Consider the following 20,037-nt stretch of genomic DNA (forward strand, 5'->3'; position numbering starts at 1 on the left):
AACAGGAGGCATCTCCAGCCAGCAAATGGCTATTGCCGCTTACCTTCACTCCCACACCGAAGTGTTGAAGAAGAAGATGATGATGATATTGGATTTATATCCCGCCCTCCACTCCGAAGAGTCTCAGAGCGGCTCACAATCTCCCTTACCTTCCTCCCCCACAACAGACACCCTGTGAGGTGGGTGGGGCTGGAGAGGGCTCTCCCAGAAGCTGCCCTTTCAAGGACAACCTCTGCCAGAGCTATGGCTGACCCAAGGCCATGCTAGTAGATGCAAGTGGAGGAGTGGGGAATCAAACCCGGTTCTCCCAGATAAGAGTCCGCACACTTAACCACTACACCAAACCAGCTCTCCACACCAAACCAGCTCGGGCACCCACAGGCACCATGTTGAGGACTCGTCTTCTTGATTCTTTCAAGCCAAAATCAAATCAGTGTTCCCAAAGCAAGCTGTGGTGGAGGGCTACATAAACCCGCTGGCGTGTTGTGCATCAAGGGGACACTGATTCGCTAATTCGTAGCGAATAGTTCACCCACACAGCGGAATCCAGAATGCAACATTTAGCATTTAGAGAAAAACCAAACACAGAAGAGGCGGGGTGGCAGGAGGGGGGGAATCACGGTGTTTGCAATTGTACATCTTTAATTGTGCATTCACTTGACACCACATTAGACCGTTCACATGATAAAAAGACTGTAACGCCGCTCCCTGCGATTCCCCTCGACGACTAGTAGCCGAACGCCAGTGTTCCCGTAACAACGCTTTGCCCCGGCGAAAGAAATTACCATATTTGTTAAACACAGTGCTCCACAAACGTACCACTTCTTAAAATTAAAGAGAGAGAAAGAGAGAGAGAAGGAAAAGACAAGTGTTAGTTTCGTGCCGCTCCTGAGCGCTACGACCGGACGTGGAGACTGTGACCTGGAATGTTAGCGGGACGGGCTCTACCCGCAGCCGCGCCTGCTGGACTTCCTCCAACCTGAAAGGTTGTGGAACGTGAGCCTTCCTACAAGATGGAGTGCTTCTCAAAGGGAATAGTCAGCTCCTTAGCTGCCGGCTCATCCAAAAACCAATACACCTTCCCGGTATGAGGCTGGACCAGAGCAGCAGGCAGGGGGTTTTCTTCATCGCCTTCCAGGATGCGCTGCCCCAAAAAACAGAATGTTAAAACCTTGTTGCTTAAAATCCAACACTTTGCACATTGCACTCAAAATACAGAAGGAATTGCAGAAGCTCTTCTGGCCCATCACTCCTTCCCATGTTTAAACAGGATAAACTTCCATTTCTTTTTCGTTTAGAGGAAAGCATGTTCGAAATCCAGTGAGTTGGTAGGTGTAACACACAGAGTTGTCAGGTACCCCGCTGACAACTGGGGTGGTTGGGTGAGGGCAGCAGCAAATGGAAGCCGAGGTCTCTGTTTCCAGCAACACGAAGATGTCACTTTCTGCGTGCACGTAACCGTGTTGCCAGCACTGCGGGAACACGCTGGTATTTGGGCAAAAACTCTACGGCAGAAGCTGTTTTTAATCATAGAGTGTTTTTCCCAAATACCAGAGCGTCCATGCCTCACTGGCAACATGATGATGTCATTTCCAGTGCATGCCGGAAGTGATGTCGCTGCATCTGCCAGGCTTCAGTTTGCTCCTAGTAAATCCCACTGACAGCCAATTGAACAGCCCTGGAAGGAAGTGCCCCAAAGCAGGGAATTCCCCACCCCCTATGGTGTTTGGGAACCACAGCAATGCACTAAGTGACTCTGTTCAGATGCAACAACAAAACCGCAGTTTGTTGTTACGGAAACAAACCCTGGAAGCAGAATCATAGAATCGCAGAGTTGGAAGGGACCTCCAGGCTCATCTAGTCTAACCCCCTGCACAATGCAGGAACTTCACAAATACCTTCCCCCCACCCACCCCCTTCCTGCCCTCCTTCTCGCAATCTGCCTAACTCACAGAATCAGCATTGCTGTCAGATGGCCATTTAGCTTCTGTTTCAAAATCTCCAATTTCAAGTAGTCGGACTTGAAATTCCCCTCAGTCCTGGTTCAGACGCTAAAGACTTCCTGGATCCAAAACCAACCCACTAGGATGAGACTGTCTCTCAGTGGCAGAGTATCCTATGTATTTACATGCAGACATTGGATCCAGGGCTTTTTTTTGTAGCAGGAACTCCTTTGCATATTAGGCCACACCCCTCTTATGTAGCCAATCCTCCAAGAGCTTACAGGGCTCAAACAACATGGTTGTATCCTCTTGCCTCTCAAGCAGACTTTCCAATACTCGATTCCAGGGCTTTTTTAAAAGTAGGAACGCACAGGAATGCAGTTCCAGCTGGTTTGGTGTCAGGAGGTGTGGCATAATATGTAAATGAGTCCCTGCTGGGCTTTTACTACAAAAAAGCCACGTGAAACAATGGTGACATCAGGAGGTGTGGCCTAATCTGCACATGAGTTCCTGCTGGGCTTCTTCTACCAAAAAAGCCCTGCTTAATTCAAACTTGGTTTGCAAGGATGAGAACAAACCACAGTTTGAGTCAGATACTGCCAGAAACCCACATGCTGAAAACCACAAAGTCTTCATTTTCTAAGAGAAGGTTGGGAAAAGATAAAAGGGAGCAATCTCTCTTTGGAACAAGGGGACCCATTTTGAACCAGCGATACCTCATTCGCTCTGGCAGCGGCTGCTCTTCCCTTATCAGGCAAAGGCAGCCAACGCCAGAGTAAGCGAAGGGCTGCTCTGCTGCCGAACAGCTGTGAGCTGCTGGTCTCAAAAGGTTCTTCCCCTTCCATGCTTGGGAAAGGCAATGGGGGTTAGCTGGTCCCAAAAATGCTGTCATCCCTCTGGATCAGACCCCAAAAGGCATATCTGCAGAGGGAAAGATAGCTCTACATAGAGCACAAATTTGTTGCTTGGGAAACCCCAACAGCATTTTAGGAGCATTTGGGGCCACAGAGGGAGGGAGGCAGTAAGATAATCATGCTTTGCCAGCAGAAATCCTTCCTACCCATGGAAATGCTCCAGTTAATCCAACCCTCTGTGTTTTTTTCCCTACAGCTTCTTGCACAAGGTTTTTTGCTGCTGCCTGTAAAGTTCATAAGGATATTTTAGATAATGCTTCAGTTTTTTAAAATTTATTCATCTAACTTATAACTCTCTATTTTAATTTGTTTTTATATCCCATTTAACTGATGGACCACTTTAAAAATTCTGAACGGTGTGTATAACGATCTGTGCTGGTTGTGGACCGTAAGAAATAATTTGAAATTGAAATCAAAATCAAGTTGAACCCTCTTTTTTACAGCAAAGGAAATCTGCTTCTTTCTTGGCCTTTCCAAAAGAAGCAATCAGAAGGGTAACGCAGACACAGCCAAAGATCCGATTTAACACCTAAGCAATATGGCTCAACCCAGCAAAGCAAAATATGCTAACCGGTGGGAGGTTTCTGGCATTTACCTTTATCACAGCAGCCTTGCTGTCCCCGGTGGCGACAAACACCACACTCCGGGCCGCATTCAGAACCGGCAGGGTCAGCGTGATCCGCTCGGGGGGCGGCTTTGGCGAATCGCTAACGGCAGCCACTGTCTTCTCTCGCTCCTACCAGGGGAAAAGAGGTCACGAAAGGGTAGGAGGGTTGGTTGGTTAGGGGGGCCTGCCTGGGGCAGCACCATGTAGGTCCTACGGGACCGATCCTCCCAAACGGTCGTCTCTGAGTTTCTGCTCAGTTTGTGCACAAAGGCTTATTCCGCAGGCGACCACCTCTCATTTGTTCTCTTAAAAAGACAAATCGCTTAAAATAATAACGCACAAAACCCAATATACAGGTTAACGTCATAGGCCACAGTTTGGCACAGTGGTTTAGTGCACGTACTCTTATCTGGGAGAATCGGGTTTGATTCCCCACTCCTCCACTTCCAGCTGCTGGAATGGCCTTGGGTTAGCCATAGCTATCTCAGGAGTTGTCCTTGAAAGGGCAGCTTCTGTCAGAGCTGTCTCAGGCCCACCTCCCTCACAGGTTGTCTGTTGTGGCGGGCGGGGGGGGGGGAGTAAAAGGAAATTGTGACTGCTCTGGGACTCTGAGTATAAGGCGGGATATAAATCCAATATCTTCTTCACAAATCATGCCAGCCCCTTAGGGTACAGATCATTGAGTTTGCAGTGGACTTGGGAAAGCATGGTGAGAAAAAGGCAGGAATATGGACACACAGGGGTCAGCAAATGATCTTTCAATAGTATGCACGGATTTATCAACATTCGAGTCCTGCCCTTCCCTCCACGGACAGAGCAACATCCTTTGCTCCCTCTCCTCTCCTGTTTTATCCTCCCAGCGCCGTTGATTGCACGGCTGGATAGTTGAGCCATTTACCTCTGCTTCAGTATTGGAATTAGGGTTGCCAGGTCCAAGTCAAGGAGTATGTGGGGGTTTTGAGGGTGGAGCCAGGAGACTTTGAGGGTGGAGCCAGGAGCAAGGTTGTGAAAAGCATGATTGAACTCCAAGGGAGTTTTGGCCATCACATTTAAAGGGACAGCACACCTTTTAAATACCTTCCCTCCATTGGAAATAATGAAGGATAAGGGCACCTTCTTTTGGGGCCCCCTTGTCCAATCTTTTTGAAACTTGGTGGGTGTTTTGAGGAGAGGCACTGGATGCTATGCTGCAAATGTGGTGCTTCTTCCTCAAAAAACAGCCTCCCCAGAACCTGAGATACCCACAGATCAATTCTCCATTATACCCTAAGGGAATTGGTCTCCACAGTGAATAATGGAGTGCCCAGCAGACATTTCCCTCCCCACCCACCCCCCCCGTTTTCCGGTGACCCTGAAGCAGGGGGAGGGCCTCCAAACCAGGGGATTCCCTGGCCCCACCTGGGGATTGGCAACCCTAATTGGAATGCAAAATACAGTTTTTAAAGTTGTAAAGTTCAGTTCTCTCACACTCGCTGTCAGTCATACGTGCTCCGTTGTTCTCATTGCACGGTCTTAAGTTGCACAATCTGCCTTTGAGTCCCAAACGAAGGAAGTGAAAACGCCAAATAAACATGACAAGGAACTAGGCTTGTGGAAATTAAAACAATCCAGGGACCTGAACAGAAGTGACCAGGGGTGGAATTCTAGCAGGAGCTCCTTTGCATATTAGGCCACACGCCCCTCATGTAGCCAATGCTCCAAGAGCTTATAAGGCTCTTTTATGTAAGCTCCAGGAGGTTTGACTACATCAGGAGGGTGCGGCCTAATATGCGAAGGAGCTCCTGCTAGAATTCCACCCCTGCTTCTAACAATGGCAATTTTGCTTATTTTTTCTTGGCCAGATCTTAAACCACCTTCCTTTACTGTAATTTAGGTGTCCTGCCAATGCATTTAATGTGATTAACTGATTAAGAGACTTATGGTTTAATCAACCAAGTGGTCTTTAAATCAGTTGCTGGCTTTTAAAAAAAAGAATCAATCCCCCCCAAACTTTCCGCTTTAGAGGAGAAAGACCTCACAGCAAGGGAAGCTAAATACATGGTAGAGAGGGAGGGATGAAGATGGTCAGTCAGAAGGTGCAAGGAGAAAGAGGGTGAGAGCAAACATCTGGTCAGTATCTGGCAGAAATGCTTTGACCCTATCCATCAGCATGCCCTGGCTTCTACAGCTCCCCCTAGTGGATCATGACGCTGGACTTTAAAACATCTTGCAGTGTAACCCTATGCAGTTATTCCAGTTAAGGTCAAGTATTTCAATTGACTCAAGATTGGAATAATTCTGCATTGGGTCGCACTGTCAGTTCCCTAGATGGCAATGGAGACAGGTGTGACAACGGCTAAGGGATGTTCTCATGCAGTACACTGACTGCTTAAATTTACCATGATTCTTTCCTGGAAGAGCTTTGGAGAGGGAGTTGGCAATGACGGTGCCACCAAAGAAAAGGCCCTGCTCCCAACCAAGAAGCTAATCCAAGCAGGGCCCTTTCCAATGACCCAAGCTTGTAGGGGAATTGCTCGTACCAGGAAGCTACATTCTCCACAGGGGAGTCAAACTCATTTGTTATGAGAGCCGGATCTGACATAAACGAGACCTTGTTGGGTCGGGCCATGTCAGGTTGGGCTGGGCCATGTGTGTACCTATTTAAGATTAGGTAGCAGAGATATAAACTTTATAAAGGACACAGACACAATTAAAGATCCCCTGGGCAAGGTAAGCTCTGGTTCTTTCCTTTCTTCCCCAGGGGACCAGGAGAGGGAGGAGCCTCAGCCAATAGAAGGATGAGAGGCTTGGCTCAGTAGCTCTGCTGTGCGATTGAGAGAGCTGGCAAAGCAAGCTCTGCCTCCCCCCCCTCCTCCCCAAGGGAGGAGCCTCAGCCAATGGAGAAAATAGAGGCTTTCCTAAGTAGTTTCTGTGTGATTGAGCAAGCCTTGAAAAGCAAGCTGTTATGCAGAAGGAAGCAAGAGGGAGGGAGAAGGAAGCAGATGACAGCCAGTTTTTCGGGGGTCGAAAGTCTGACACCCCCACTATAGGATAAACCGGCCCAAGACTGTTATAGGGCTCAGAAGGTTATGAACCAGAGCTCTGTTTTAAAACAAACTGGGAGCCAATGCAGCCTCTGCACACCTGTGAATGTCCTGCTGACAGAGCCATTCCTGTGCTGTGTGTTGGTTAAGCCGCCTCTTTCTAAACCTCAGGTTGTCTTAGGGCAGAGGTGTCAAACATGTGGCCCATGGGCCAGATTAGGCCCACAGAGGGCTCCAATCAGGTCCTCCAGCAACTGGCTGTCCTCTGCTTCGTTTTCCGTTGCCTGCTTTTTTTGGTCACCATTTTGTGTTTCTCCCCGGATAAGCCAGAGCAGCAAAGCAGCCTTTCCCTCTCCCCCCCACCACAACTTTTTTTAAAGGGAGGAGGAGGGAGGAGCAGCCTCAGCCAATGAGGGAGCTTGTCTCTATAGCTCTGCTGGGTGATTAAGTTTGCCAGACTCAATTAATCACCCTGCAGAGCTACTGAGACAAGCCTCTCTTCCATCTAATAAATGGCTGAGGCTCCTCCCCCTCCTCCTACCATGGGGAAGGAAAGAAAGAGCCAGAGCTTCCTTTGCCAGTCCCCACCATCACAGGAGAGCTACAAAGAAAGCTTTTACGACTAGCAACGTTTTAATGGAGGTATGAGTTTTTTGCCTTGCTACAGAGAGAGAGAGAGAGAGAGAGAGTTTTGTTGGGCTTGTTATGGGTATCACTGGGTTCCCCTCCTCTTTTTCACTGTACTCATGCCCTCCATTCTTTCTCAATAGGAAAACATGTGAACTATTTAGAAGAGAAATATCAGCATTAGGCTGAAAGTGTATTCCACCTCAGAATTACCCAGCAAATTTTCCTTAATTTTTCTTTCATGCTTTCCTTTGATTGGGGGTCTTGAATTTAGACTTCCCAGATAGTAGGCTGACACTGACCACTGTACATGGCTGTCTCTCTGTTCTTGTAGGGTTTTTTTTGTGGGGGGGGGGAAGTTGTAGTCATTTTTCTGGGGAAGATTATAGTTTTGTAGACAAGCACATAGCCCTCAGTCTGTGCCATGGTGCCCTCACATGTTCTTGACTGGTACATGAAGCAACTTCTGAACAAATGTTCACAATGCCCAGCTGCTTCATGTTCCTCTGGGTCTCAGGCTCAAAGCATTGACCATGAGATGTCTGTAATGAATTTCAATGAATCAAAAGTAGGTTTGCAACTTACAGATGTGCACACCTGAACAGCACAAACATTGTCTGCAGTTTTTGATGCAATAATTCATAGCAAGAGGTGACATTTATCAGAGACTGTAAAACAAAATATTGCAAGCGTGCTAATATGCTAAGCATGTTTTATTTTAAGTAAAAAAAAAATCTTTAATTGTGTGTCCGTGCCCTTTATAAAGTTTATATGTCCGCTATCTGGCATTACATTTTAGGATACACCCGGCCCAGCCCGACAAGGTCTCATTTATGTCAAATCCAGCCCGCATAACAAATGAGTTCGACACCGCTGTCTTAGCGTCAGACCGAGATAACCCTTACTTAATCCAATTCCATTCAGCCGCTTGGTAAATCCAGCTCTGGTTTCCTGGGTCACCGCTAGCCTGCCCCGCCCCTTCTTTACCCCTAGGAAGCGTGACCTCTAGTCAGACAGCAGAACGACAAGCAACCCTGGCCTCCCCTCCGGCCCTTGCCCTGACTTACCTGCAAGACGGGATGATCTGGAAAGAGAGAGCAAGTGTGTCCGTCAGGTCCAACTCCCAAGATCAAGAGGTCAAACACAGGCATATCTTCACCCTGAAAAGCCTGGCGGGGGGCAAAAGAAGAACCATCAGCGCACCAAGGGAGGGGACAGGGATTGTTCAAGAGATTGAAACAGGGGTGACCAGGGCTTTTTTTTTTAGCAGGAACGCACAGAAACACAGTTCTGGCTGGCTTGGCATCAGAAAGTGTGACCTAAAAGCCGCCAGGCTTTTAGTTGAGGCTGCGGGCGTCTATTCTTGATCTGGTTGGCCTCCCCTATCGGCACTGTCAGCCGTGCTATAAAACGGAATAACATCTGCCATCTCTATGAGACCTCATGACGTGAGACGGCCAGGCTGGGCAATAGGTGATGATACGGGAAAGTTTTCTGAGTGCTGTTGAGTTGTCTGTTTATAAAATGTTTTTTATTGTATTTTATTGTTTTATCATTCCCTACGAGGAATGGGCAGAATAGAGGTATGCTAAAATAAATAATAAAATGAGCACCTGCTGGGCTTTTTCTACAAAAGCCCTGTGTGAAACAATGGTGACATCAGGGGTGCGGCCTAATATGCAAATGAGTTCCTGCTGGGCTTTTTCTACCAAAAAAAGCCCTGGGGGTGACCTCACCTTGCCGACGTTTCCCCCCAAAGGCAGCATACCTAGTAAAGCCATAGCCCACTGGCTGTCCAAAGGGAGTTCTAAAACCGTCTGAAACTGTACCGCCACTTGCCCGTTGAAAGATGAGATCTTCCTGTTGCCTGCCCCCACCTTCTGACTGCTGCTTCTGTTGTGGTTATTTTGATGATGATATATCCCGCCCTCTACTCCGAATTTCAGAGTGTCAGGGCGGTTCACAATCTCCTTTATCTTCCTCCCCCACAACAGACACCTTGTGAGGTGGGTGGGGTTGAGAGGACTCTCACAGCAGGTGAGAGCAGGTGTCCTTTCAACAACAACTCCTACAAGAGCTATGGCTGACCCAAGGCCATTCCAGCAGCTGTAAGTGGAGGAGTGGGGAATCAAACCCTGTGGTGCTGAGAGAGCTCTGACAGAAGCTGCCCTTTCAAGGACAACTCCTATAAGAGCTATGGCTGTCCCAAGGCCATTCCAGCAACTGTAAATGGAGGAGTAGGGAATCAAACCCAGTGGTGCTGAGAGAGCTCTTACAGCAGCTGCCCTTTCAAGGACAACTCCTACAAGAGCTATGGCTAACCCAAGGCCATTCCAGCAGCGACAAGTGGAGGAGTGGGGAATCAAACCCTGTGGTGCTGAGAGAGCTCTGACAGAAGCTGCCCTTTTAAGGACAACTCCTGCGAGAGCTATGGCTGACCCAAGGCCATTCCAGCAGCTGCTCTCAACCCAATATTCCTTATTGCACATCTGGCTAGGCCCACTGAGATGGGAGTGCCAGATTCTGTTAAGATGTCATCAGCTGGGAAGAGTCCATGGTCTTGTCTCCCCTTTCAGAAACTGGTTCGCTTTGTCTGAAGATTCTCACGCCTCACAGTGCCACTCATTTGAGGATGCAGCATTGCTTAGGACAGCACTGTTGGACTACAGAACAGATAAAAGGAAGTCCTTCTTCATCAAAAGGGTAATTAACCCATGGAATTCACTGCTGCAGGAAGTTGTGGTGGCTGTAATCATAGCCAGCTTCAAGAGAGGACTGGATAAACATATGGAGCAGAGTTCCATCAGTGGCTATTAGCCACCAGGTAGAGGTGGAACATTATTCTATCTGGGGCACTGATACTCTGTATTCTTGCTGCTTGGGGGGCCAAAGAGGGAGGGCTTCAGGAGTTCTGGGCCCACTGGTGGACCTCCTGATGGGTTCTGAATTTTGGCCACTGTGTGACCCAAAGTGTTGGACTGGATGATCCAACATGGCTTCTCTTATGTTCTTAAGTAGGGATCTACATGGAATCACAGGAGAGGGAAAACTCTACCCCCAGACACAAACACTTTGCAGTTGATGTTCTTTGCCTCCCCCTGCCCACCAGTCTGTCATAGCAGGTTTCATCCCTCACCTCCCTGCTTTCCCCACACCCGCATCTGCCTTCCTGACTCCTTCCTGCCCATATACCTGCTTCCTCTTCCCTCTCCTTTCCAGCCCACCAACACAACTGGAGTGACTCAACCAACAGTTGCACCAATGTAGCAAAAAAGAGAGAAGTGGTGGTGATGGCTACAATCACCTTCCCCTCCTTGGCTGCTTCATGCAGAAATTGCCTCACATTTTCATGCAGAACAGTAAGTTACAGTGTAATTACAGTCCATGAATGGTGAAAAACCTTTTCAGTCCAAACGAGGTGTTCCATAGATGTAGTCCCAGCCCCATACCAAGAATGGAGTAGAGTTCTTTCCTCCTTTCTTCCACTAGCCAATGGGACTTCTCTTGAACAAGAGACAAGATTCTGAAAAGGAGACAAGGATCCCTGAGCCCGATTTGTTATTAGAATATGAGAAGTTTGGTGTCTTCCCCAAGAGCTCCGTCCTTTCTCATTAGTGTCTCCAGCAAGTTTTCTTCTGATGGAACCCAGTAGCCTCCGGCAGTGACACAGAGCATGAGCTTCACTGGTTTCTTGTTCAAGAGAAGTCCCATTGGCTAGTGGAGGAAAGGACTATTTCATTCTTGGTATCGTCTTCTGTCTGGTGCAGTGCTGCTCTGCATTCTTGGTGCTTGGGGGGCCAAAGAAGGAGGGCTTCTGGAGTTCTGGCCCCACTGGTGGACCTCCTGATGGGTTCTGTTGTGTTATTGCATCCTGATTTTAGATGAACCATTTTTTAAAAAAAAAAGCTGCCTCGAATCCTACTTTGCAGGAAAATAAAGTGATAAAAGTATTGAACGAAATTTTTTTTAAAAAAAGATCTGTCTTTGTGATTGTGTAGAACACCTCGTCTGGACTGAAAAGGTTTTTCATCGTTTGTGGACTGGAACTACACTAATATTTACTTACTGTTCTACAGTATAATATACTTATATGTATGCTTGTTGTAAATTGCTTGGTATCATCGTGGTATTATCATAGTAATATACGAGGATACTCAAGAAGGCTGAAGATATTGGAAATTTGACATTAGCACCAAACGGTTTTATTTTGTTATAATTGTTGTTCTAAAACATAATGTGGTTACTTGGACTTGCCCTCCGCTCTTGCCCAGTAGCATACTGGGCACCTTCTGACCTGAGGGGCTCGTCTTCCAGCGCCATAAAACATAGAACCGTTGTTGTTCTATGTCTTAATGGTTAATGTGCTGTATTGTAAATGTCTTTATTGATGTGAACCGTCCTGAGTCTGCTTCGGCAGGGAGGGCGGGACATGAATCCAATAAAATAAATAAATAAACTGGTTTTCGTCTCACATTTTCGTGTGACATTTTCCATTGTTCCTCAAGTTGACACCAGGCATGGAGGAAAAGGTCCCTTCTCTTATAATGTTTAGAATGTGTAGAAACGGGCAGTGAAAGCTTTTCATGGCATGGAGGTAAAGGACATCCCATAAAGGGATAGGATGTCCCCCCCCCCCCGAGCTTGTGGGTAAAGCTGGTTGTTACAGTAACTGCAAATGCCGCTGAAATTCCATTATTTCCTTTCAAGGACTAGCAGGTGCTGCTATTACTTGGGTGTGGCTCAGTGGAAGAGCCTCTGCTTGGCATGCAGAAGGTCCCAGGTTCAATCCCCGGCATCTCTAGTTTAAAAGACCAGCTAGTTTAAAAGACCCCTCAGCTGAAGAGCCGCTGCCAGTCTTGAGAAGACAACATAGCCTCAACAGACCAATGGTCCAGTCCAGAATAAAACTGCTTTATGTGTATCTCCCAAATTTTAAAAAAACTGTGCAAACTTGGGGGGGGTCTCCCAAGTTTGTAGAATTCTGTGTCTTAGCTATGACTGGCCCTACTGTGCGGATCTGCCTGTCAGCACAGCAGTTGGTTCTAGTCTAAAAGATACAGGAAATAACCTCAAAAATGAGGTTTCCCAGCAGGGATTCATTTGCATATTAGGCCACACCCCGACATCATCGTTTCACACTGGGCTTTTTTGGGGTAAAAAACCTCAACAGGACCTCATTTGCATATTAGGCCACATCTCCTGCCACCAAGCCAGCTGGAACGGCGTTCCTGCTTGTAAAAAGCCCTGAGGTTTCCATTTATATGGTCATTGTCAGGTGGCAGTTAGAGATCTGCTAGTTCTATAGTTGATCTCCAAACTGCAAGGATCGGTATCCCTGGAAAAAACGGTTGCTTCGTAGCAAATTCCACCCCCCCCCCCCAATTTTCAGGTATTTCTCAACTTAATCCTTCTGAGATAGGGGTGGCCAAACTTTCTTAACGGAAGAGCCACACAGAATAAATGTCAGATGTTTCAGAGCCTCGACACATAAACATCAGATGTTTGAGAGCAGAAGGAAGAAAGGAAGATGGGGGAGAGAGAGGTAGAAAGAAAGCAATTTTAACTTTAAAAGCATTTCAAGTGTTCAGTTGCCAGCTGCCTTGGCTTGGAAAAGTGATTTAAAGAGACAAATGTCTTCTCCAAGCCAGCCGACGGACTGGTAGGGGCTTCGAGAGCCACACAATATGCATGAAAGAGCCACATGTGGCTCCTGAGCCACAGTTTGGCCACCCCTGTTCTGAGAGAAGAGATTCTCCAGGAAGTCTGGGCACCTTCTGCTACGGACGTAACCAGGGCTTTCTTTGTAGCAGGAGCTCCTCTGCATATTAGGCCACACACCCCTGATGGAGCCACTCCTCCTGGAGCTTACAGTAGGCCCTGTACTAAGAGCCCTGTAAGCTCTTGGAGGATTGGCTACATTAGGGGTGTGTGGCCTAATATGCAAGGGAGTTCCTGCTACAAAAAAAAAAAAAAGCCCTGGACATAGCTGTATTTCAAATGTTGAGCTCTTGGTGCAAATCAACCCACAAACACGACAGTCCTGCAAGCCTACCAGTCCCAGGAATCTTTGCATACAATTAACAAACAAAAATGGGCTCAGCCTTTTCATACCCCCGTTAAGATGTGCTCGGGAAGGATGCTCAGTAGAAAATCGAAACTGGCCTTCCTCATTCAAGCTAATGCCACGCAGCCCATCTATTGTTGGTGGCAGGATCATCTACAAGGGAGTTCCCGACCACCCCGTGCTCACCCACACCTTCCAGGCCTACCTCTTTCAGCTTCGTCGCATAATCCGCAGCTGCCTCCTCGACAGGTAACGATGGGTTGATGACGACAATTTGGTCCTCGGGGATGGCGATTTTAGAGAAGAGATAAGTCTGAAGCAGAGAAAAGAAATACGCCCCCGTCACAACCTGCTTCGGCGGGGAGGGCGGGGGAGAGCCTGCTTTGGCGGGGAGGGCGGGATATAAATCCAATACAATAAATAAACCAACAAAGGACTGATCCATTGGGGAGGGGCTGCGGGTCATCGGTACAACCTCTGCTTGGCACGTGGAAGGTCCCAGGTTCAATTCCCGGCATCTCCCGTTAAAAAGGATCAGGAAGCAGGTGATGCGAAAGGCCTCTGCCTGAGATCCTGGAGAGCTGCTGCCAGCCTGAGTAAAGGGGAGGGATGGTGGCTCTGTGGTAAAGCATCTGCTTGGTAAGCAGAAGGTCCCAGGTTCAAACTCCAGCATTTCCAACTAAAAAGGGTCCAGGCAAATAGGTATGAAAAACCTCAGCTTGAGACCTTAAAGAGCCGCTGCCGGTCTGAGCAGACAATACTGACTTCGATGGACTGTGGGTCTGATTCAGTATAAGGCAGCTTCATATGTTCATATGACAATACTCACCTTGGTGGTCTGATTCAGTATTAGGGTGCTTGATGCATGGATGTGCATGTATGCCTTTGATGGTTTGCGCACGTTGGTTTATCTGTGCACGTGTGCCTTCGATAGTCTCTCAGGTTTGCCTAGCAAACAATGAGCTCGCTGTGCAAACATTTGCAGAAGCTTTTAAACTGGCAGTCTGGTAAACTTCAGCAGAGACACCAGGAGAGGTGTTTACGCCTTCCTCAGGACATGGATTAAAATTCTCTAACCTGAGAAATTATGCAAAAAGAAATCTGGCTCCCAAGAGCCATCGAGAGGAGCACAGAAGTCTGGCAGAGATCTGACCGTCGTCCTGAGATTTCCAGTTTAAAAGGACCAGGCAGTAGGAAATGTGTAAGAACTCCATCTGGGTCCCTGAAGAGCCACTGCCAGCCTGAGTAGACAATACTGACCTTGATAGACCAGTGGTCTGATTCGGTATAAGGCAGCTTCATGTGGTTCTCCATCGTCTTATCAGAAATCTAGCTTAGCCTAACTCCGACGAATTTGAGCACATTTCAATACAACCCAGTCTGCACTGCATCCTAATTTGTTGTCTCTTATGAATCCTGACCTTGAAATCTGGTGAGGTGAATCAGATGGAACAAATCACAAGGGTTCCAGTTGAAAAACCACCACCACCATCACATAAGACTGACTTATACATGCTCAAGGGCACTCAGCAGCAAGACTGAATGCAAGAACGGTCGGTATTCCCAACAGGTGGTTGAAGGCTGGCTCACCTAAGGACCACTAGTGGACCGACTAATACCGGTTAGTGTTCGTACTTGGTTAGTACTTGGATGGGAGACCACCATGGTTTTCCTGGCCGATCGGATCAGCTGATTGGCGGGGGGCATGGAGGTTGGTCTGGAAGGTGCTTCATCTTTCCTGGCCTTAAAGTGGTAAAAACGGGGCAGTGAGGCTGTGCGGGGGTGGGTGGCAAGGCTGCAGGGGCAGGGCAGAGGAGGGAGGAGGAAACAGGGGGAGGAGGAGGAGGTGCCATGGGGGGGCGGCCGCCGGCTCTGGGACAAAAAAGGTTGGGGGCCACTGCCCCAAAGAGCTTATCCATTCAAAAGAGTGCAGCTCAGTCTTCTTAACTCAGCATACAGGTGTAGTCCAGTCCCGATTTTCGATGGAAAAGCGCAACAGCAGACCGGTACCCACACTGTTTCCCACCGAGCTTCCTCAGGCACATATACGATACTGAGATGGTGAGCGTTCAGGGTAACAGCAGCATTATGCAGGACTCGAAATGAACCTGTGACTGTATCACCATCTCAACATCGTACACGCGCCTGACGAAGCTCGCTGGGAAACAGTGTGGATACTGCTGTCGCGCTTTTCTATCTATCTTCTCTAGATGGCTTCTTTGAATCTTTTTTCGGGTCTGCAGTTTGTAACTTGTAACTGTTTTTACAGTACACAAGTATACGAGTATTCAAATTTAATATCTGAAATACAGAAAACGTTTTGCAGCAATTGTCCGTGAGCTTAGCTTTTCCTTTTGATCCATTTACACGGTCTTCTCTCGTGTACACGTTAAAGCACAGACATCTTGCACGTATACACATACATCGGTTTTGAAGAAAGGGCCCTCGCACATTCATTTTAAGAATACAACTGGGGACCGGTGCCTGAAAAAAATATTTAAAATTGTATATTCAACCATATCTGAGTTGAATCCACCGTCAGAATTATTCAATACATGTAGAAAGATAAACTGTAGCTCTGACACATTCCAACGAATGCATATAATGCAATTATGCAAGGCAATAATTGCGGACACTGTAATGTAAACAATATACAGTAATATTACTGTTCTACTGTTTATTGTTTTATTTAATTTCTTAGATTCATACCCCGCCCTATCCTGCGAGCAGGCTCAGGGCGGCTCACGACAATAAAACTACAGAGTTAAAAGCAACATCATAAAAACAGACATTCCAAAACAGGAGCAGCACAGTAAACAGTCTTACAGACATAGGCGGTAAACAGCATGCGGCTGATAGCTAGAAGCACGACATAACACCATAATGGTGAAATGCTGGGGGAAGTGATGTCTTTCAGAGGACCCCTGCTGGATTAATTAAAAGCCTGGTGGAAGAGCTCATTCCACCAGGTAGGGGCCAAGACCGAAAAGGCCCTGGTCCTCATTGAAGCCAGCCGGGCATCCTTAGGACCAGGGACTATGAGGAGATGTTGAGCAGCAGACCTCAGAGCCTGGGGGTGGGGTGGTGGGGGTGGTGTTCATATGGGGAGAGGTGGTCCCGAAGGTATGCAGGCCCCTGGCCATAAAGGGCCTTAAAGGTAAGGACCAAATTATGTGCATACGTCTGTTGGGAAGTAACAGCCACTGCGCATTCCTTTAGAAATAAAACCAAGAACCAGTACTTATAAAATGCAATGTACGGTAATATTATACAGTAATATACAGTAGTAATTCATTAAGTCTAAGAAGACTCGGGAACTTGTTTCACACTTACTACCGGCCACAAGGTTGGTATTTGCCAAGCATTAGAAAACATCTCCTTATGCAAAGGAAACGAATGGGTACACAAGCTTCAAGTTTTGTTCAACAACAGAAGAATAAAAATATGAAGGGAAGTAATGGAAATGCACATATGTTGCAAGATATGTCAAATGATGATGGCAACAAACCAAGGGAGCATATGGGTAAGTCTGTAAAAAAAATTATGTGCATACGTCTATAGGGAAATAACAGCCATTGCGCATTCCTTTAGAAATAAAACCAAGAACTAGTACTTATAAAATGCAATGTTTACAGCCTTGTGTATGTTCCGGGGGATCTGCATGCATCTATGTACATTTTTATTTCTCTGTATACGTATGCTGAATAAATCTTAGTTACTGCCAATGCACATAGAAGAAGAAGAAGAAGAAGATGATGATGATGATGATGATGATACTGGATTTATATCCTGCCCTCCACGCCGAATCTGAGAGTCTCAGAGCGGCTCCCAATCTCCTTTATCTTCCTCTCCCACAACAGATACCCTGTGAGGTGGGTGGGGCTGAGAGGGCTCTCACAGCAGCTACCCTTTCAAGGACAACTCCTACTAGAGCTATGGCTGACCCAAGGCCATTCCAGCAGGTGCAAGTGGAGGAGTGGGGAATCAAACACGGTTCTCACAGATAAGAGTCCGCACACTTAACCACTACACCAAACATAGAATTATAGAATAAAAGAGTTGGAAGGTCATCTAGTCCAACCCCCTGCACAATGCAGGAAAATCACAAATACTCCCCCTAAATTCACAGGATCTTCATTGCTGTGAATTAGGGGGAGCATTTGTGAGTTTCCTGCATTGTGCAGAAGGATGGACTAAAAAAACCAGACATATAGCTGAATGTGTGATTCAAGCCACAAGGTTTATTCAGTAGCAGTGCCCCTGTTTTATTTAAAAAACAAACAAGCTCATGGTGGCCTTAGACCTTTTCAGATATTACAGTTGTTGTGCGACTGAACGACAACACACGGCAGGCGCATACCAGCCTTAGGTAACGGAAGCCACACACTGCTCACAATATTCACAACACATGCTGCAGAGGCAATGTATGTATTCACCATGTAGGTACAGCTTCAATACACGTGGAAAAACCCAGCGATCAGTTCATGCGTATGAGCCCTGCAATTGTTTACGCAACATGGTGACTGCGCAGAGCAAAAGGACGCAGGCAATGCACGCTCCCACTAGATGCTGTCGACAGGTTTCCTGGTAGGCGACTAACATCTGAAGAGCTCTCTTGTAAATATGTGTGCAGTCATGCGCAAACAGAACCTAACAGCACAGTTCAACTGCAGGTGTACTGACTCGCTCAACTTGCACACAGGTTGGAAACCGCATATGTGCTATGCATTCATATTAGGGTTGTTGTGACCCCCCCAGGAGATACCTGGAGATCTCCCACTTTTCCAACAGATCTCCAGACGACCAAGATCAGTTCCCCTGGAGAAAATGGCTGCTTTGGAGGGTGGACTGTTATACCCTGCTGTGGTCCCTCCTCTCCCCCGACTGCACCCTCAAAATCTCCAGGTATTTCTCTACCCAAAGCTGGCAACCCTATTCATTGTAACGTGCAAAGATTACACAGGCATTCATGGTAACGTGTGTCTAGAGTTTCACAGTCCTCAGATACAGGCACTGGGCGGGGGGGGGGGGGGGAACACAGCCAGAGTTCTTTCTTGAGGGAATTCTCCTAGAAAGCAACCCCACAGGAGGCAACAGCCCCGCCCTGCCCCTCCCCAATTCAGTTCCTCTCTTGAGCCTGTCTGTCATTTCCCTAGGGTTGCCAGTCTCCAGGTGGGGCCTGGAGATCTCCCACTTTTACAACTGATCTCCAGTTGGCAGAGATCAGCTCCCCTGGAGAAAACGAGTGCTTTGAAAGGGAGGACTCTATGGCATTTTACCATGCTGAGGTCCCTCCCAAACCTCCGCCCTCTCCCGGCTCCACCCCCAAAGTCTCCAGGTATTTTCCAAGTTAGACTTGGCATTTTATACGGTTCCCAGCCTCCAGGTGGGGACTGGAGATCGCCCACTTTTACAACTGATCTCCAATTGGCAGAGATCAGCTCCCCTGGAGAAAAGGGCTGCTTTTAAGGGTGGTCTCTATGGCATTGTGCCCTGCTGAGGCCCCTCCCCTCCCCAAACCCCACCCTCTTCTGGCTCCACCCCCAAAGCCTCCAGGAATCTCCCACGACAGACCTGGCAACCCTCCGTGCCTTCCCCGCCCCCACACACACACCTTGTAGGCGCCGTAGTTGCTCTCGGGGTCCTCCAAGGGGACGCGGCGCTCGTCCACGAAAGCCACGAGCCAGCGGGCAGGGGCGGCGGCGGCGGCCGGCAGCTCCTGGGCCAGGATCCGCACCAGGCTCCCCCCCGACAGGCCCAGCGAGAAACGCCCGGAGGGCCCGGACTGGGCCTCGCGCTGGGCCACCAGCTGCGCCAAGGCGGAGCCCAGCTCCTGCGGGGAAGGGAAGACCGAGACTTGAGGCGAAGAGGCGGGGGAGGCGGCCGGGCCGCGCCGGGGGACTGAGGAGCCGGGCATGGCGGGCCAGAGGGGGAAGGAGCCGACAGGGGGAACTGAAAGGCCCGGCCGCGGCGCCCGGGGGACCCCATAGAGCGGGGAAGAAGACCCGGGCGGAAGCGCAGGTTGTAATCCGGGACACGGGCGGAAAAGGGGAGGGGGTAACGTTCCTGTGCGCCGCGGGAAGTAAGTGAAGGGATAGCCAGGGCTGCGTGGTTCCGGGCGGAAAAGGCGAAGGCCGTGAATAGAGCAGAGAGTGAGGAGTACTGGAAACGACACCGGAAGTAAATAGGAAACGGTCACAGCGGAAGTTTATGCAATGTGTGTAACCCAGGCAACCATTTCTCTCCTGTCTTTGGGGCAGCCGCGGCTTTGTGGGAGCAAGGGTGTGACAAGCATAATTGAACTCCAAAGGGAATTCTGGCCATCACATTTAAAGTGACCGCACACCTTTTAAACGCCCTCTCTCCTTTGGAAATAATGAAGGACACCTTCTTTTGGGGCTTATAGAATTGGAGCCCTTGGTCCAATCCTTTTGAAACTTGGGTGGTATTTTGGGGAGAGGCACTGGATGCTATGTTGAAAATTCAGTACCTCTACCTCAAAAAACAGCCCCCCCCCCGGGAGACCTAGATACGTGTATTAATTCTCCATTATACCCTATGGGAATCAGTCTCCATGGGGAATGATGGAGTGCCCAGCAGACACTCCCCCCCCCCACACACTTTCTGATGACCCTGAAGCGGAGGAGGGCCTCCAAACCGGGATTGGCAACCCTACGCAGAAATGTAGCACCTCAGGCATTTGCGGGCCTTGTTTCAAATTCCTTTCTTGGCTCCCCACAACCACCAGATCATCCCTCCATCCTCACCACACGGAAACACCAGGCGGGTTTGCCAATGAAATAAATATACTGTCTTCAGTAACAAAAAACAAGGTAAAATATATTTGCAAACGAGGGAG

At 48.3% G+C, this 20,037-nt stretch overlaps 1 protein-coding gene across 1 annotated transcript; it reads right to left on the bottom strand.

Annotated features, from left to right (window-relative positions):
• Positions 1–624: 624 nt before the first annotated feature.
• On the bottom strand, positions 625–19,149 carry PGLS (6-phosphogluconolactonase). Its single transcript, XM_060252876.1, has 5 exons — positions 18,793–19,149; positions 13,384–13,491; positions 8,182–8,283; positions 3,453–3,593; positions 625–1,144 (listed from the first exon to the last, which is right to left on the bottom strand). Exons 1-5 carry the CDS (start codon positions 19,093–19,095, stop codon positions 1,007–1,009), a joined length of 792 nt encoding a protein of 263 aa, XP_060108859.1. The 5' UTR covers positions 19,096–19,149; the 3' UTR covers positions 625–1,006.
• Positions 19,150–20,037: the final 888 nt, after the last annotated feature.

This window comes from Heteronotia binoei, chromosome 13, assembly GCF_032191835.1.
Source record: "Heteronotia binoei isolate CCM8104 ecotype False Entrance Well chromosome 13, APGP_CSIRO_Hbin_v1, whole genome shotgun sequence".
Classification (NCBI taxonomy): Eukaryota; Metazoa; Chordata; class Lepidosauria; order Squamata; family Gekkonidae; genus Heteronotia; species Heteronotia binoei.

Excerpts from the sequence above, each read along its gene's own strand:
- PGLS (XM_060252876.1), bottom strand. The coding sequence starts at position 19,095 with ATGCCCGGCTCCTCAGTCCCCCGGCGCGGCCCGGCCGCCTCCCCCGCC. Across the intron at positions 8,284-13,383 it reads ATGCGACGAAGCTGAAAGAG|GCTTTTCAGGGTGAAGATAT; the intron begins GTAGGCCTGGAA and ends GCCCCCCGCCAG. Across the intron at positions 3,594-8,181 it reads CAGATCATCCCGTCTTGCAG|GAGCGAGAGAAGACAGTGGC; the intron begins GTAAGTCAGGGC and ends TTCCCCTGGTAG.